This window comes from Phyllostomus hastatus, unplaced genomic scaffold, assembly GCF_019186645.2.
Source record: "Phyllostomus hastatus isolate PE091 unplaced genomic scaffold, TTU_PhHast_1.1 phas_contig_29, whole genome shotgun sequence".
Taxonomy (NCBI): Eukaryota; Metazoa; Chordata; class Mammalia; order Chiroptera; family Phyllostomidae; genus Phyllostomus; species Phyllostomus hastatus.
Genome location: NW_025333835.1, coordinates 4963991 through 4983565, shown reverse-complemented (window position 1 = coordinate 4983565; position 19575 = coordinate 4963991). Strand labels below are relative to the sequence as shown.

The following is a 19575-nucleotide window of genomic DNA, read 5'->3' as shown; positions in this document are numbered from 1 at the left end:
ATATAAATTGTCTTTACCTGCAATATGTAGGTTTGTACTTATATTTAGTCAGTAGTTTTTAAATTTTACTAACTTTAACAGTAAGAGTAAATTTGTTTTTTTATTTGCTCACTCTATTCACCCTCATCTTTAAAAGATTTCACTAATAATATTATTGCAAATTATAGAAGAGAGCATTCTGGAATGTCTTTTCCTTTTTTTTCCTGGCAAACTTAAATATCACCTTATTGTGGAATCATTCTGGGTCCACCCTGCCTACTAGACATGTGGGTTTCTGAGCCACCTCTTACTCTGTACTTCCTGTACACTCTGATTTATCTGTTTATATATTGTTTTGCCTTTAAAATAGGAGTTTCTAACAGCAGAATACTAAGTGTCTAAACACAGTCATCTAAGTGAAAAACCAAATCAGCTCCACAACCTGAATGAGTCAACTAATTTTTCCAGTTGTTACTACTCTCTAGACATAGTTTTACATTTCTGTAAAAATAGTGAAGGTACAATTTTATCTTCCACTTTTCTCATTTAACATTGTTATATTTTTCAGTTTTACTCTATTTTTATTCCTTTTAAAATTACCTGTGCATGCTTGTTTTTATAAAATCATTTTGGATTGTTATAAATCAAATTAGGAAACTGTCTAAAATTAGGTCATCAACAGAACAAGAATTACTAAATTTCAGTTACTTTTCCAAAGGTTTGGATCAATGCATGTTTCATTAATATGCCAGTTATCCAAAAGGACTAATGAAATATGCCATATTAGTGTTTCATAAAATAATTGAATATCTGCTTTTACTGGTTAGAACATTATGTTCTAACCCACAGCCTTTAAGGCTTTGGAGCTAAGTACGTAAAGTATTCAAAGTTGCGTGTGTCCCACTTAATAAGTAAGTTAACCCTGTGTTTTTTTGTTCTCAGTGGTATCTGGAGTGACTTGAAACTTTGTTTCTATATTTACTGAGTGCCTGTGATGCACATCACTTCTCAAGATGAATGTATGATAATAGAACCTTTTCCTTTTCCTTACGAGGCCATAAGTCTAGCTGGGAATATAGGCATGGATATACTTGTAACTATAAGAACATGAAATGTTATAAAACAGGTGTGAATAGAAAGTTATAGGATCATTGTAGAAAGAGTGGACATATAATAGATTTTATTTATTTTCATTAAAGTCTATAAGAATTTTATAAGGTAGGTGTCATCTGTTTTTGTTTTTAATGGACAGTTATATTAAGGCATAATGGTTAGCTTCCCTCCCTTCCTCTCTACTCCTTTCTCTTCTTGCCCCTCGCCTTGCCTTCACAAGCACCTACTGTATTACACTACTTTCCTCAGATAATCACGAAAATAAGCTATGGAGACAAATCAAATTCCCAGCTCTAAAATGATTACCCTGTTCCTTAGAAGCATAAATATTGTGCCATTAAAGTAATTTATGAATTACTGAACATTTTGTGATATAGTTGATCCTTAACTTATCAGTTACTTAAATATAATTTATAATATAACTAAATATTGATTTGATTTTATGATTTTTAAAAGTGTATTTGTTTGTTATTAGGTACACACTGCCTGCAAAGACTTATACCATCCTATATGTCCACTTGGCCAGTGTAAAGTGTCTATCATACCTCCAATTGCACTAAACAGCACTGATTCTGATGGTATGTAGCAGCAGTGTATGGATATTCCTGATATATTGAAAGTTGATGTGTATATTTATTTTACTAGAATGAACAGAATTGTAACTGGTTATTCTTATCACTTTTTATATAATAAATAAATCTAAGTTACTGAGCAGTACATTTAATTTTTAGGAGAACATTCAAAAATTAACATAGCTATAAACATGTTGATGAAATTTCTGTGTATAAGACTTTTAGATTGTACACTTAAGCAAATAAGATCATCATTCTGTGCCAAAAGGTAATTTGAAAAGGCTAATTTCTGTAAGTGTTTTTATTACTCCATAATCGAAACTGCCCATTAGTATATCTCTTATTTAGAAATCTGTCTTTTAGTTTCTTTTTTTAAAAATATTTTATTTATTTATTTTTAGAGAGGGAGAAAGGAGGTAGAAAGATTGGGAGAGAAACATCAATGTGTGGTTGCCTCTCGCATGCCCCTTACTGGGGACCTGGCCCACAACCCAGGCATGTGCCCTGACTGGGAATCAAACCAGGGATACTTTGGTTCTCAGGCCTGTGCTCAGTCCACTGGGCCACACCAGCCAGGGCTGTTTTCTTATAGTTTCATTGCAGGAATTTGTATTACTATAAGTTTATTTATTTTTTCTAGACTCTTACAACTTAGTTGTAAGTGTTGAGGAACCTGTTTACAACACTGGTTTGGGAATAGCGTATTAGTAACTTTCTCCTAAGCAAACTGTATTACGAAAGGCTTTTACCATATACTATCAGTGTTTTGCATTGATAAAGTACATTACGATTTTCAAACATTTTGTGTAAATTATGCCAATACATCTTACAGGTGTAAGGATATAAGCCTCTAAAGAAGCTTAGAGGTTTTTTTAAAAAAAAGCCTCTGCTATTAAAAGCCCTCCCTCTGTAAGCCATGATATGTCACGGTACTATTGTTTATTATAAATTTTAAAATATTTGCCCAGAACTCATCAAGGAGCAGTTAAAGTATTTTATAGCAATGAATATGAACACAGACTATGATTGGTTGTTCTCATATAAGTGTTGTTAAGGCAGGTCGTATATCTCAAATTATCTATGATTAATACTTTTATTATGTTTGTTATAATTTTTCATTATAGAGCATAGTTTAAAAGATAACATATTCTCAGTATGTAAATAACCTATCTCCATTTCGGTGGCTAATTTTTAACTTACTGATTAAAGTAATGAACATAGTTCTTTATTTTTATGAATTTCTCTTCTCTGAGTTTTTGTTAGCAGTTTAAGAGAGAAACTGTGCATACTGATCTTGTCCTGTGTTTTCTTACAGGTTTCTGTAGAGCAACGTTTTCATTCTGTGTTAGTCCTCTGCTGGTTTTTGTCAATTCTAAGAGTGGAGATAATCAGGGAGTAAAGTTCCTCCGACGATTTAAACAGTTACTAAATCCGGCTCAGGTGTTTGATTTAATGAATGGAGGCCCTTATTTAGGGTAATTGATTATTAATAAGATATATCTCTTTTAAGTGAAATGGAACACTGAACATAAAATATGCCTGGCTCTCCAGTTCATGACAATTGTAGACTCATCTAGACATCTTTGTGTTGATCTTCCCATTCCTTTCTCTCTTTGCAAAGTTCTAATTATAAATTTAACACAACTTTTTTGATATTTGTATAATTGCCTTATGTGCTAAAAATTACAAAATTTGTTTAGAAAATGTTTTACACTAGATTAAATAAGCACTCACAGCATGCTTAGCTCTAAGAAAGGTAAACATGTAAATATAGAAATACAAAATAACCTCAGAAAATGATTTGTATGGAAGGCTAGTATTGATTATATATAATATGGTCAATTATTTAACCAAAGCACAGAACTGTCGTGGGTCTGTAAGTCAGTTCCTCAAGGATTTCAGACTCACTTCATACAAATGGCATACTTTTGTTAATTGTTTCAGCTATCTGGAATGTCATTTAAATATAAAATCTGAGAAAAATGAAATAATATTTTCAGTGAGAGGAAATATGCCTTGATGCATTTTTCAGTATGTTTTTCGTGTGTGTACATGATTTTCGTTGATTGTATCATTTGAACCAGAGCCCAGCCATCTCTGTATGGTTTACTTGTGCCAAATCAGCTTTTCTCTAGGGTTCTCGTCACCTTAACACATGAACATGAAAGTAGAAATGGGGATTTTTAGATGCTAATGCCTGAAAAGGCCTTTTATGTTTTATAATTTAACATTTTCCTGTCTTCTGTGTCTCGTTTTGTGCTTTTTTTTCACTTCTGTCCCTTCAGAGTCTTCCTTCTTATTTCCATTGTCTTTTTCTTGCTAAGTTCAGGCCCTTCTGGTCACCTCGGTGTGGGTCTTTTTCATGTGTACCCTGCCCCTTCCGTATCTGCTTAGACATCCCTTGCTTTCCTTTGTTTGGGTCCTGGCATTTCCTCATCTGGCCTCTCTTCTCACCTTTGCCTGTTCCATTGCTGGTTTGCTTTGTCACCCTTTATAGTACATCTGTTTAATAATCCTTAATAGTTCTAATATCTTATATTCTTGACATTCATTTTTTCCCACCCAAGGAACTGTCTTTGTTAAACTTTTTGAGATTGTCTGTATAACATATTTTTTGGATTTTCCACAATACTTGAGGTATCAAAGGTACATTCAGGAGGTAGGATGTGTCACAAGTTGAGAGGAAGGAAGATAGAAGTAAAGAGATTGGCCTAAGACTCGGAGAAGAGGAGGAGGAAAAACAGACGGGAAGTACAAAAAGTGATGCGTTGACAAGGTTGGGTGGATCCCTGTAGGAACTGCTTGGAGTGCTGCTCAGTGCCCTAGACCTCCCACTCCTGGTTTGTAATTAGCAATGCTTTAGGAACTCACATAGCCTGATAGTGGAAAGAGAAAAATCACTATGTCTACCATCTCATATCACTTACCTCTCTTTCTCTTTCCTGGGTTCTGCTTCCTTTGTTTGTTTGTTTTCCCATTTCTTCCTTTGCTTTCCTTCTAATTTGACTCCATTTCTACTTATAATCCCCTTTTGTCTTTATGATTCAGAGCTTTGCTTGAGTTAAAACTATACTTAAATTAACTCTATAGTATAATTAATATGTAAGAGTTCTTACATTTAATTTGAACTTGAATACCAGTAAATGCAGAATAACAAAGAAATAGGGAAAGTGAATTTTATTTATTTATATTAAAATAAAATACTTTTTACTTTCAGTTTAAGATTATTCCAGAAGTTTGACAATTTCCGGATTCTTGTTTGTGGAGGAGATGGAAGTGTAGGTTGGGTTTTGTCAGAAATTGATAAGCTCAACTTGAATAAACAGGCAAGTACTAATTATTTTCATTACTAGCTAACATGAATGTATACACACCGGCTCACCAGAGATGTGTAGAACTGTAATTGCCCCTTTTTCTCACTCTGCCTGAGGCCTTCTTGTTGTGCTCTCTTCTAGTGTCAGCTGGGAGTGTTGCCTTTGGGTACTGGAAATGACCTTGCCCGGGTTCTTGGTTGGGGAGGTTCATACGATGATGACACCCAACTTCCCCAGATACTAGAGAAGTTGGAACGGGCCAGTACCAAAATGCTGGACAGGTAAAAGTGACTTCTCTTCTAAACCTAGTTTGAAAAATGGCACTCTGAAATCATTTCTTGATCATTCAAATTTTACTAACTATAAACCTCTTGAGGGCAGAGACTTCCTGGTCTTGTCTGCTCTGTTACTCCTGAGGTATAGAATTGAGCCCAGCAGAGAGTAGACACTCAATAGATAAAGTTTTTGAGTGAGTTAATTGTAATAAAAACTGAGAACAGTAGTATAATAAACCTGTTATTTTAAAGATAGGAGGCTATGTTGATACTAACTACTTGTAATTGTTCAGTGCAGGAGAAAGCTTAAATAGTTAACTTGGGAAATGGTGCTTTTGCATATCATCTTGTGGTTTCATTAAAGCAGAAAAAGACCTATAAAATTCAGATTTGTTAGAATATCTCTTCTTAATTACACCTGTGAAAAATGAATTAAATCAACAAAGAACTACCCATATTTTTCTGTGTATAATGTTCACCCATGGTTTTATATGCATTATACATGGGATTATTATACCCATGGTATGTAGTCATTACACACATGTAGCATCCTTATTTTTCCCTCAAAAATATGCAAAAAAGTATTCATCATACATGGCAAAATACAGTAAATGCTAAAAAAAGACAACACATTGTTTTATTTATTTATAAACAAATAAATAAAACAATAAAAAAGGTAATCCTTTTCCACAGACAGGGGAAGTATTAGGAAGACAGTTTCACCTGAAGGAACTATCCCTGTGTCTTGTAGTGTCCTTGTCCATAGCTCTTCACTGCTTTCTCTCTGAATGCTCCACATACAAGAAAGAAGTCACAATGTGTATGCCCTGAGTATCCCAGAGGAGTGGTTTCGATTTTGGGATAGGGAGCAACAGGACTCAGTAAGCAGTAATGACCCACCCCCACCTTACCAACCCTATAAATAGAAGACGACAAGTATCTAAATATTATAAACTTGAGTTAACATGAATCAAAACAACTTTGATAGAATTAGCCGTCTGTGGAGCTCTTCCCAAAAATTACAATATCTCATCAGGGAGCCACCATTCTAAAATGTAATTACCCTCAAATGAACTATAACTTAATTAATTGTAACCTTGCCTGTCATAAGGTAATGTTGTAATGGTTGATTCTTTTGCTGGCAGAATATTTAAAATGAGAGCTCGTTGAAAGAAGGTGAAGGGATCGGTCAAAGAACGTGTTGAAAGACCCATGAACATGGACAACAATGTGGAGATTGTGGAAATGGGGGATGGGTGGACAGGGAACAAGAGGGGGGATTAGGGCAACTGTAACAGCATAAACAATAAAATATTAAACTGAAAAAAATAAAAAGAGAGCTGGGCTGTAGAGCATTTATCTTAAGTTTATCCCAAATGCTCTTTTGAAAAAAGTTTTTTTGTTAAATTTACAGTTGGCAGTCAACATTACATTTCAAGTATACAGCATAGCAGTTAGATATTTATATAACGTCAGTGAGAGGGATACCCCAGTCACCCCAGTGGTTTAGGTGCATAAAGTGAATTCAACTTTCAGTCTTTAAAGGAGCTGGGAGGTGGCTTCTCAGACAACTACCCAGTTCTATGCTCACCAAATCACACAAGGTATTTTAGAGAGCTTTTTGGGCAAATTTAAATACTGCATTCTCATTTCAGCCTAGGAAATGCTGCTAAGGGTATTTAAAAGGCATTTCCTTTACCCTGTGTTTGTTTACTTTTCCCTTTGTGCAATAAAAATTATCTTCTGAGCAGAGAGATTGTGTCTCCATGGTGAAACTCCTTGATACAGACCTGCAAAAAACATAAGAAGAAAAAAAAAGAATAAAAAGGGATTTAAAAATCCTATTAGATTTCTTAACCTTAAAAAAAAACGCCATTATTAGAAACATAAAAATATTTTGTTCATGACTTTTTTAAAAAATATGTTCAAATTGATTCTTTTAAAGTTTATTGGGGTGACATTGGTTAGTAAGATTGTATGGGTTTCAAGTGTTCATTTCTATGATAAATGATCTGTATATTGCATTGTATACCCACCACCCAAAGTCAAATCATCTTCCATTACCATATGGGTAAAGAGGGGTCAAATATATGGTGATGGAAGATGGTCCTGGCTTTTCATTACTAACTTGGGAATACTGTTTGTAAAGAGCATGTGAAAATATCGCTGTTTAATAATATTCCAAATTTTGTAAACTTTTTCATATATACCAATTGTTTTGATCCTCGAAACATCTCGGTGGGATAGCTAATAAACAGCATTATAATGACTGTCTTACGAAGATGAAAAGGCTTGTGGAGACACTAGAGTAAGAATGACTAGATTTTTGTCTGCCTGGCACTTCTGGTGGTTTTACTAGATAGTAAATCTAAATAGATAGAATATTCACTAGATGGAGTATCATCTCACTTAATCATCACTGCACAGCTCAACATAGCTACTACTATAATCTCCATCTTACAGATGAAGAGACTCAGGAGATATTTATCTTGTCGGCGTCACAGAGCTAGTAAGTGGTAGAACTGGCACTCTACACTGAAATCTAGACTCTAGTTCCCCAGGTCTTTCCTCAGCAGTGCCCTCTCTCCTCTTTAATGCACATATACACCAGATGGATCCTTACCTTCTGGCCTCTAACTCTGTTTAGCCAGTACCAACATGTGTCCGTTTCTGACTCATGGCTGATTTCTCCTGTTTCTTCAACCCTGATTATTTCCCATCACGGTGGAGGTGCAGCATGGAAGGTACAAAGAATTAAAGACATTTGGATGAATTTCTGTTCCATTTCTTTAACTCTCCTTTGACCAGAGTATTTCCAGCTATAAGGAACTTGACTTTGCATGTTTTCAATTGTATTTCTCCCTATTTGGATATTTTCAAGGCTTAATTATTTTACATATGGCTTGTATTATATCTATTTTCTGCATTAGAATATAAAGTTCCTTAGGGAAGTCTTATAAACTATGGTATTTCCAGACTCTGGAGTAGTGTCGTGTCACATTGAGATGTTGAATATCTCTTGCATGGATGGATGGGTGGGTGGGTGGATGATGGATGAATGAATGGCTTTTTATGATCAAGTATATATCTCTTTGTAGTACATTCCTGTTAAGAGTTGAATAGACCTATATGTAACTATTTCAGTTAATATATCCTAAAATATATGTCTTTTAGGGGATTTTCTGGGAATTTGTATTTTTGTGCAAAAACTTATTACTCTGATGCACTAAGCTTATTTGAGTAACGATGCTAATCTTGGAATTTTCCTATTGGTTCTGGTTTCAGTTGTGAAATGCTTTTCTTAAAATTTATGTGTTATGGTACTACTTTTATTATGCTCTGTTTGTAAAATCTTTATTTCACATCCCGTTATAGACAACATACACAATTGTTCTCTCAGAATTTGAAATTGCTGTTTTAAATACACAACTGGATTTATCCAGAGTTGATTGCTTTTCTGTAACACCAAATGATTCAGTGTTAGGCTTGGAATTAATATTTATAGCTAATTGAAATAAATTTGCTTCGGTTACTTCTATTAGTATTTTTCTCTCAGCCCGTTCTTAACTTAAGAAGGGATAATTAGCTGATTTTCACTTCAGATATGTGTAAGCTGACTTGACATGGCTGGTTGTGACATGGGATGTGATGTGTTTTTCATAGGTAGTAAGCATTTAATCTAGGATGTTGTTTTAGAACTTTGGGTTGTGATCCATTAGTAACTTTATAATCTAGTTAGTAAAATACAATGGGCATCATTTTAGAAGTAAAACAGACAAGAATAGAAAAATCAATGAAGAAGGGGAAGTGTTAGGTACATGCATTTCTTACCTTGGTCATGGCCTTAAAAAAATTTTGAAGTCACTAATAACAGAATTGACAGGATATGGAAATCATAACTTATGAATTCAGCATTTTATGAAATTAACAAATTTTATCTATCTCGTATTTGGTTTTATTTTTTTTAATTTTTCAAGTACAGTTTACATTCAATCATATTTGGTTGTTTTAGATACAGTAAGGCATAGTTCATAAATATATGTGCATATTTTTGTATATGAAGTGAGAACAAAGTCAGTTTATTACATTTTAAAGGAATTTTAGACCAAAGATGTTTCTCCCTTCAGGTGGAGTATAATGACCTATGAACTCAAATTGCCACCAAAGGCTTCTCTACTTCCAGAACCTCCAGACGCATCTGAAGAATTTTATGTAAGACTTTAACCCTTTACCTATTACCATTTGAAGATGGAGTGAATATCTTGAACAAATAAGAAAGCTCGTAAGACATGGTAGCATGTTTACTTAATTTTATGTTTTATTGGTTTGGGTATGGTCTCATTGACTACTTGTAGTCCTGTCCCCCAGAGGACCGAATCCTTATGACCTAGGTTAGAGTCCTTCTGTGAACACCACAATGGGAGTGAGAGTTTCCACATCACTCACCTTCGTGGGCCTTGGTTACCTCATCTGTAGAGTGAGATGACCATGTTGTGAGGATTAAATATGCTAATGAATGTGTGCGAAACACCAGGCATGCAAATTCCCCTTCAATCTCCCCTAATATTTCTTCCTGAGTATTGCACCTGTCTGCTTCCTCTGACCAACAGGGAATGCCAGCTGACAGCAAGTTCCTGTCAGCATTTCCTCATCTTCTGCTTCAGCCATGAGCACCTGTGTGATTATTAGGAGTTAGCCTCTCTCTCTTAATAATGTCCAAATGCACTGACACTTTTGGCCAGAATATTATGTAATTTCTTCCTGCTTTGCCTGCTTTGTTGAGGGTTCATCCGATTAGGTCTACAGGTTAAGCCTGTTGATCAAAATAAGAAAGAAAACAGTGCACTTTATTCCATCCCTGCTATAGACTACTAATTAGTACAGTTAAACCTCAAAGCACTGGAGATTTAAAACAACCAAATTTTCAAAGGATTATTCTCTGACTTACTAAGACCATTTGATCTATGATAGCTTATTTTTCTCTCAAGGAAAATTCATCTGTCTGTTTTATATTTGAAATCTTTGTTTTGTGATTAAGAAAATTAAGATTTCGTCAAAACTAAGGAAAGGAATAGTGACTAGGAACATGGGGCTCTTCCTTAAAGAAGCTAATTGAATTTTGAAAAACTTTTTCTGATATAAAGGTAGCAAAAACTGCTTCTAAAAATTTTGAAAATAAAAATTGTATGAAAAAGAAAGTAAAAATCTTAAATTTTGCCACCCAGAGGTAATTATTATTAAAGATTAATGTATTATTTGATTTCCAGCAGCATTTTCATTTACAGTGTTATTCATTTATTTGTTTTCCTACCTGAGGACATGTTTCCATTGATTTTTGAGAGAGAGGAAGGGGGAGAGAGATGGAGAAAGAGTAAGACATCCATGTGAGAGAGAAACATTGACCAGTTGCCTCTGGCATGTGCCCTAACTGGGAATTGAACCCACAGCCTTGGTGTGTGCTCTGACTGAATCAAACCGGCAACCTTTCAGTGCACAGAATGGTACTACAACTGAGCCATGTGACCAGGACTGTAATATTATTTTATCCAACTATAAATATAATCCATGTTTTATAAGAACTGGTCTTCTTTCTTAATAATATTCTTTGTAAGTGTTCTTTTCTCTCCAAAGAGACAAAAGGGCAATGTTTTTGCTCTACTTCAGAGATGTCTATTTCCTAGCATTAAAAAAAAAAGGTTGACACTTTGCTTTTACCACTGTGGGGGGGCTCTGCCCGCAGGGCCCCCCTCCCCCTGGCCACCACAGATGAGACTAAGTCTACTAAGATGTGATCTGCTTGGAGAGGAAAGGTGGCCAATCTCTCAAAGGAGAAGGGCCAAGGGCCTTTTCCTCAATGGGTTTTTATTGGGTTCATTTGCACAGGAATACAGGTAAGGCTCAATAATCATTTCCAGGCAGTAAGGATCAAACAATGGATAACAAAGAACTCTGAGGGCCTATTTTGAGTCAGGGTCAGATAGCTAAAGAGCTGTAAAACTTTGAGGAACAAACTCACTTCTTGGACCCTTATCATTTAATTGAGAGCATTCTAAACAAAGCAGGTGTCACAAGATTTTACATATTCTTTCTTAGGCCTGATAGCCCGGGGAACCCACCCTTTTCAGCACAGGGCTGCACCACCCTCTGTCATTGTTTCAGGCTTAAGTCAGGCAGGAGAAGTAAGTCAGCCAAGAGATTAGGAGACTTCTCGCAGACAGAATGAGGACTCAGGCTTTGTCAAAGCCTAGGGACAAGGGTCCATCACCCCCTTTTGCTGTAGCCCCCCAAGTCCTTCCTTGGGGGCCTCCCACATGATTGTGCCTGTCTTAGATCGTTCCCCCCTTTGGGGAATTTTACCCATCATTGGTTAACCGACCAAGCACTGGGGGCCAGTTATGGACAAAGTAAAAGGAGCAGAAGCAGAGCTCCTGCCAGGGAGATAAGCTTTGTCTCCTTAGTGGTTTACAGTCCAAAGGTCGTTCCCTCAGCCTTAGCCTTGGTGGGATTACAGCTCTTGAAACCAGGCAGGGCAGTTCCCAACATACCATGTATATGGTCACTAAATACAATTATAGCTACATAGAAGAAACTGCTTTTTTAACATAAAAGGGTTTTGAATGAACCTTTATTTGTTTTGGTTTCTTATTAAAATACTTCACAACAAAAGGATAGAATGCCTTAAGATTATAGGTTAAATCAATGTCACTGTGTGACTTTTTGCCTTGAAAACTACAATGAAAGTAAGCTACACCTTTATAGGAAATAAAACATTCATTTTGGGTTCCTTTATACCTGATTTGGAAATTATTTTTTCATTTTTCTTGGAAGTACAAAAAGGTTGTTGATCTTCCTACTTATCTTACTGCCAGCATTCTGCTGGCATCATAGAAGTACAGAGCTTAAAGAATTGTGAGTTTTGTCGATTAATTCTTTATGGCCATAATTAAGTAATTCTATTTGCTGTTGTACTTTTTAAACATTGTAAAAAGAGTAATTTCCTGATTTCCTTCATTAAGAGTGATTCTGTTATTTAATACTCACTACTAGAAAAATTATTGTTTGCATTTAACGTACAATTCCCATGCCCATCATGTTTTTCCTCTAAACCTTTGCAGATAAATTTGTATCCCTCCATTGGCCTCTGCTTATTAGTTCACTCATTCCTACCTTGGGTCTCAGCTTAGGTATCACTCACTTTAAGCAGCCATTCCTGTCACTCTAGTCCTAGTACTGTGTTCTTCCTCTGTGGTTCCATAGTCCCATTCACCTTCCATTATCTTGGTACTGTCATGCTGTGAAGGTCAGGCAGTGTGTATTATTCACTCACCAGTGTATTCTCACCTAGCACTGTGACTGGCAGAATAACAACATTCTTGTTAAATTTTGATCAAAAGACCAAACCCTTTTGGAACAATGGGTATCTTGGCATCGAAGCTCTATGGCCTTGCCTATTTCTTCGAAGCCAAATTCTTACTGCTTTCCAATTGGATTAAAAGCTTTTTGTTGCAAGAGTCATATTTTTGGTCTCTTCCATATCATTGCCCAATCGTACAAGTCTAGTTAGTCAATAGATGCTTGTTTATTAATGCCAAGGTGATCAAAGAAAAAGTGAGAACTGCTGAACCTCAGTCATCTGCCTGAAAGCAGGAAAGAATGGCCTTAAAAATATGGAAACAGAATTCTTCCTATTAGTTTATTTTTAATTTTACTCTTATAGAATAATAAAAGTTCTCTCCCCTCCATTCTGCTGGTTTTCTAGATGCTTGATAGTAGCATGCTAAGAAATTGGAACTTTATTCTCTCTTTCATTTATTTAACAAGACTGAGTGCTGATACCTGGGACTGGAAATGAAAGACCCTCTAGCTTCAGTCAGCTTAGAGTAGTGATTCCCAAGCTGTGTGCCTCAGGGCACCTCAGTGATATTTTTAAATTCAAAGAACACCTGGTAATACTCAACATCTGTTGGATGCTGGGTGAACTACTACGTTGAGGTAGTGCACAGTTTAAATATTAGGCTGTACTACATTCCTTTTGATGACATCATATTATTGTGAAGCTGGGTTTTTGGTACTTGCTGTGGTAAAAAGCAAACACCACACAGAAATTTGTGTGGAATAGGAAATGAAGACATCATTGTCCATTCTGATTCCAAGGTTTCACATGTATACAGTGCCAACAGGCTTACAATTAGTTATTTAAAAATGAAGTAAGATTTTTTCTTTTAATATGTATATATTATTTTTAAATAGTTATTAAGTTGTTAGGACATAAATACTTATTGTTTAAAGTTAACTATTGTTAGGTATTTCTTTTGGCCTAAGGACAGTATGACAAAATTGTTCAGATATTAAGGATGCCACGAACTCAGGAAGTTTGGGAATTGCTGCTGTAGTGGGAGGGACAGACAAGGAAATGATCAATAGTGTTTACGTTATTTTCAGGGCATAATGGTTGCTCGGAAGAGAGGCTTCTTGGCCTGGCAAATTCATTGAAGTCTTTACAGAGGGAGTTGTGCATAAATTTGGTTTTCAGCACAAAAGAAGAAAAGTAGAGATGAGCCATTTGAAAAAGAGCCTTACATAGAGCATGGTAATGAATACTTTGGTAAATTTATGGCATTATAAGTAATTCTGTAGAGTTAGAACATGCGGGGCAAGGAAAGAGCATCAAAAGACAGGACAGAGAGGAAAAGAAGGTCAGATCTTGGAGAGTGTTGAGAATTATGGAAGGTCTTCCTTGTTAGCTGAAGGGTCTTGACATTATCTAGAAAGTAGGAGGGATCCACTGAGACACTGTTAAGCAGGAGTATGATCAGATTTGTTTTTTTTAATATTGTGCTGTAAACTGGAGAATGGTTTGAAAACAAGCAGGAGAGACTTAGAAAGCTCAACAAGGCTGTTATAAATGATACACTTGAGAAATGATAATACTTATATTTAACAAATATAGTTAAGCAAAGACCAGGACTTGGTGGGGGCAGAGGCAGGGAGCAGTGTGGTGGGAAAAGCCTCAAAGCTGGCCCTTACCTTGTCTGCTCTTCATTAATTGGGGTCTTGGGCAAATCACTCAGTTCACCTGAGCCTCACATTCCTTGGCTATGGAACAGGACACATAATGGGATAAATACATACATAGTGCTTAGTCACAGTGCTTGATACACAATTAAAAACTGTTAACTATTATTACCTTATTTTTGTGACTTAACTAAATGACTACATAATAGGTTAGTAAATGGTATCAATAATTTTACCCTTAGACACAGAAGTTATTTCATTTTCCTCTAGAAGAGATTATATTTTTTGTTTTTGTTGATTTTTAATGGAAAAAAAACTTGGTTTTAAAAAAATATTTTATGTATTTTTTAGAGAGGGGGGAAAGGAGGGAGAAAGAGAGGGAGAAAAACATCAATCCATTGCCTCTTGCATGCCCAGAGCTGGGGACCTGGCCTACAACACAGGCATGTGCCCACTGGAAATCCAACCAATGACCTTTTGGGTTTGCAGGGCAACACCCAACCCACTAAGCCACACCAGTCAGGGCAAAACATTGGGTTTTTAAATGTGAATTCAAATGGGATTAATGATAGTTTATAGTATTTTCTTCTGCCTTCTTAGATTTTATGACAGTCTATCCTATAGGGAAAAGAAATAAAACTAATCTTTCTGAAAAAAATACTTTCTTTTTTCACTTTTCCCTACCTTTCTTTCATGTAAATTTTTTCCCATATGTGGTTTGTCTTTGAAAAAAGTAAGATAGAAATTTAAAAGAGTAACAGCATACTGATTAGCCACTGGTGGAATTGGATGTTAATCAGGAATGAGGTGAGGTCCCTTTGGGAGACCTAGTCAGGAAGGCTTTACTGAGGGGGCAAAGGGGTAATTGAATCTTCATTTAAGTCTGAATAAACTGATGCTGATTAGTGAAAAACACAATGAAAGGATATCTGAGTCAGGCAGAAGAGCATAGGCGGCTGGCCCGAATAGAACAGATGGTTTATAATGGAAATTTTTGAGCCATTGCGATATGGAGTATTTGAGGCAAACATTTGATGGAAGGCTCTCAATATGAAACTGTTTAAATATTGTACACCTTTACATTATTAGGAAGATGTGTTCTTTCAATAGAATGTTAAAGTTTGAATCTAATAGAAAAGGGGATATGGGACTCCTTTAGCATTTGATTATTTCATGATTAGAGAGAAATATTTGTTTACATGCTTGTATGACACGGCATTCGGCATTTTTAAAAAAACTTATTGAATTTTGCATACAGAAAAGTGTACATGTCATAAATGTTCATTTTGGTAAATTTCCGCAAACTAAATGTAATCAACACCCAGCTCACAGGGCAGCACTGCCAGTACCGCATGAAACCTCCTCATGCCCCCTTTCATTCACCACCCCCATCTCCTACCCCAGTAACCACTCTCCCAACTTCTAACAGCACTGATTAGTTTAGTCTGTTTTTGTACTTTATAAAATAGAATCATTTTGTATGTACTCCTTTGGTTCTGAATTCTTTCACTCAGCATTATGTTCTGTGTGATTCATCTATATTGTGGTTTAGTTATAAATCATATGTTCTCATTCCCCTTTAGTCAGTTTTCCATTGCACAAATATACTGTTGTATAATTTGTTATCCATTCTATCATTGAGTAAATGCTGCTGTTGACATTCTAATGTGTGTCTTTTGCTGAACACACATCTGCATTTCTTTTGTGCATATATGTGGAAGTTGAATTGCTGGGTCCTACAGTATTATGTATATGTTCAACTTTAATAGATACTATCCAAAGTTTTATAGAGTACATTTATCAGTTGCTCCTCCAGCAGACTGTGAGAGTTCTATTACTTTTGCCAGTATTTGACATTTTCTGGTTGTTTTTATTTTAGCTATTCTGGGTGATACATAGTGGTATCACATGGTGGCTTTACTTTACATTTGCCCGGTGGCTTATAATGTTGAACACCTTTTCATCTGTTTATGTACCATTTGGATATCTACCTCTTTAAATTTCTTGTCTTTGCCCTGTGCTTATTAGGTTGTGTAGCATTTTTTCACTCAATTGTATGAATACTTTAAATATTCAGCCTTTCAACTCAAAAAAATTTAAAGGGGGTTTGGGGATTTTTCTAAGAGTATAAATTAAAGAATTCCAGAAACTAAAAGCTTTCACAGAAAAAAAACATTTGTCAATTTTGTATAATGACTCTTTGTTACATATTATTTGCAGCCATTGTCCTGTGTCACAAATGATCCCGTCTTTGACACAGTAATAGCTGAGTTGTATAATTGCCAGCAATAGTAACACAATGCAGTTTTAAAATTTTTTTCAGATGACAATTTATGAAGACTCAGTTGCAGCTCATCTTACAAAAATTCTTAATTCTGATGAACATGCAGTGGTCAGATCATCTGCCAAGTGAGTTACAGAGTGATGTCATGTAATTGTGATATGGTGAAGATGAAAGAAAAGCTGGTTGTGACAGTATCTTTGTTGTAGCTTATAGAATTAGACAGACTAAATTTTCATATTAAAATATTATTTTAGCATCTCCCTTACATTGAAGAATATTCAGGGATATTTTTTAATGCTTAATTCGAAAGGTTTTTTTGTCAAGGTGCAATAAATGTTTAGAGTTAGTTACTCTAAGTTTCTATTTAAAGAAGTACTTATGATTAGTTACAGAAAACATTTTATTATAATTTATTTTTTCCATAGATATTACTATTTAGGAACTATTTATATCAGGAAAAGGAAAACGATGAGATTTTTTTCAAAAAGACTTTTCTTATCATGTTTAAATTGCATAATTGTATTTTAATTTGAAGTTACTGGATTTTAGTTAAGTTGATTCTGTATGTGGAGCCAAAGCTACTTGATTTCATTATCCCAAATGTTGCCTGGCTGGAATTTAGAATTTAGTTTTAAGGCATCCTAATCTGAAGTTATGAAGACTGGAAAGTTAACTAGAGGAAGGGATGAAAGCAACTGAAATTTTCAACTGATAATCAAAAATAAAAGAATGCTGTAGGACTCTGGTTTACCAAGGTAATATTACTATCATGCAGAAAGAGAAGAAAAAGAAGGGGAAGCGGGAAAGAAAGGGAATGGGAAAGTGGTGGAGGAAAATAACTTTAGTATATACTTAATTTACAAAAAAGTCAAGGAAAGACAAATCAATATAAATAAATTTGCTTGTGATAAAGTACAAATGTAGTGACAGTTGGTTTTGATGCCATGACCCTCAGAAATAGGAAACAAGACTGAGCAGTAGGAAAAGAGTTGAATGGCCCTCAAGGGAAGCACGCTGGTTGTCCACACAGGTGGGCTGCAGACAACGTTTGTGTGATGGCACTGCTGCTGGTAGTTGTCAGGTTGTTGTTTGGTTGGGTGTTTTTAGTGAATTGTATTGATTTATGGTGAAATGAGCAGATCTGCAGCTTGTTCCATGCCTCAGCACTCCCTATTGACTTTGTCATCTTGGGCCAAATTCATGTACCAAAGTCACTTCCTTAGGTGCTTCCTAAATTACTTCTTTAAGGAGTACATGTCATGTTTGCCACCTTTGCCTGTGAATCAAATGCTTCTTTATAGGACATTTTAGAGGACATTGATAGAAAAGCAAGAAAATTGAAATGGAACCTTTTTAATGGTATATAAAGTTATAAAAGAATTATTCTTAATAACAGTTAAGTAAATATCTGGTCACATTTTGTGGTTTGGAAGTTAGCAAAGCATCATTGTTGGCCTTCATGTGTTTGATCACTGACTTCTACACATTCTAAATATTCTTTTAAGTTTCTGAATTAAAATATAATAGACATTGTATTAGTTTTGGGTGTACATTGTAATTATTTGAAATATGTATACATTGCAAAATTATTACTACAATAAGTTTAGTTAACATCCATCAACTCACATTTCTTTTTCTTGTGCTAAGAACCTTTAAGATCTACTCATATTTTTAAGTAAATAGAATTAACGTGATGAAATTTCGTCAGATGCAAACAGTTCATTATAGCAGCAACCCCTTTTTCTCCCTAGTGTTCTTAAATGTAATACCTGTGAAGTACAACATTTTTAGCAGTGGGAATTTTTTCAAATAAAAACTTACGTGGAATTTCAGTGTTAAAAAAATTAAAATTCTATTTTGTTGGCACTAATAAACTGAATAGGATTAAATTATTAGTCATTTATGAGAAAAATTAAGCAGTATGCTTATAGATGACACTTTTATATTTAATGCAGTTTTAAGATACTTCTGTATTTTATTTTATTTAGGTATAAAGAAATCTCCTTCCATTAAATAAAAATAGCAGAAGATGCTTTAGTCCAAGACATGTACAACACTAGTGAATTTGCACAAAACCAGTAAAAGTTAATATATTTGTCTCTAATATCTCTAATGCTTATTTGGGCATTAAAATTATTTTCTATATATCTAAATAACTTGAATCAAGCATTTGTGGAATCTTTGAAATATTTTTGCAAAACAACTTGGAAACCTAAGTCACCGTGTTACACTAAGTAGGAGTAAATCTGGGGTCCTAGTTGAGTCTCCGCCATTTGCTGGCTTTGTGACTTATGCCTGTTTATCAGGTTTAAGAATGGAAAGAATACCTGTTCTTCCTCTCACAGAATTGTTAAGAGAACTAAGTTGAGTGGTAAAATAAATAGAGCTGAACTTCCAGCCACAATAGAGGAGTAGGTAGATATACTTTGCCTCTTTGCACAAACAAAAGGACAATAACAAATTCAAAAGCAAAAAACGAGAACTTCCAGAAAATTGAACTGTATGAAGTCTGACAACCAAGGATTTAAAAAAGAAATATTCACCAAGACTAGTAGGGGCAGCAGAGATGGGCAGCCGGGGTAGAGAAGACATGCAGCAAGGCAGTGGCTGGAGGACCCAGTGGTCCCACAGTCGCATGCAGACAAACCAGGAGGAACAACTGGGGAGTGAGTCAGGCCATGCAACCCAGGGTGCTAGCATGGGTAAAGAAAGCCTGAAAAGCTTTGATTTTAAAATGCTGTGGGTGTTGTGGTGGCAGGAGAAATTTCCAACCTCATATGAGAGTTTACTGGAGAGACCCACAGGGTCCTAGAACATACACAAACCCACCCACCTGGGAATCAGCACAGGAAGGGCCCAATTTGCTTGTGGGTAGTGGGAAAAGTGACTGAAAGTGTGTCGAGAGCTGAGCAAGCAGCATTGTTTCCTCTCTGATGCCTCCCCCACATACTGCTCCACAAAGTGGGTTGCCCTGCCCTGATGGATACCTAAGGCTTCACCCCTTACCATATAACAGGTGTGCC

At 35.5% G+C, this 19575-nt stretch overlaps 1 protein-coding gene across 5 annotated transcripts in view; it reads left to right on the top strand.

Moving 5' to 3' along the window:
• The window catches only part of DGKH (diacylglycerol kinase eta), a 209440-nt gene that overhangs the window by 131734 nt on the left and 58131 nt on the right, over positions 1 to 19575 (top strand). For all 5 annotated transcript variants that reach the window (XM_045839171.1, XM_045839172.1, XM_045839174.1 and 2 more), the window contains 6 exons: positions 1568 to 1670; positions 2980 to 3139; positions 4882 to 4990; positions 5120 to 5259; positions 9381 to 9465; positions 16592 to 16677. In XM_045839171.1, the coding sequence (XP_045695127.1) occupies positions 1568 to 1670; positions 2980 to 3139; positions 4882 to 4990; positions 5120 to 5259; positions 9381 to 9465; positions 16592 to 16677 (683 nt within the window). The remainder of the gene's footprint in view (positions 1 to 1567; positions 1671 to 2979; positions 3140 to 4881; positions 4991 to 5119; positions 5260 to 9380; positions 9466 to 16591; positions 16678 to 19575) is intronic.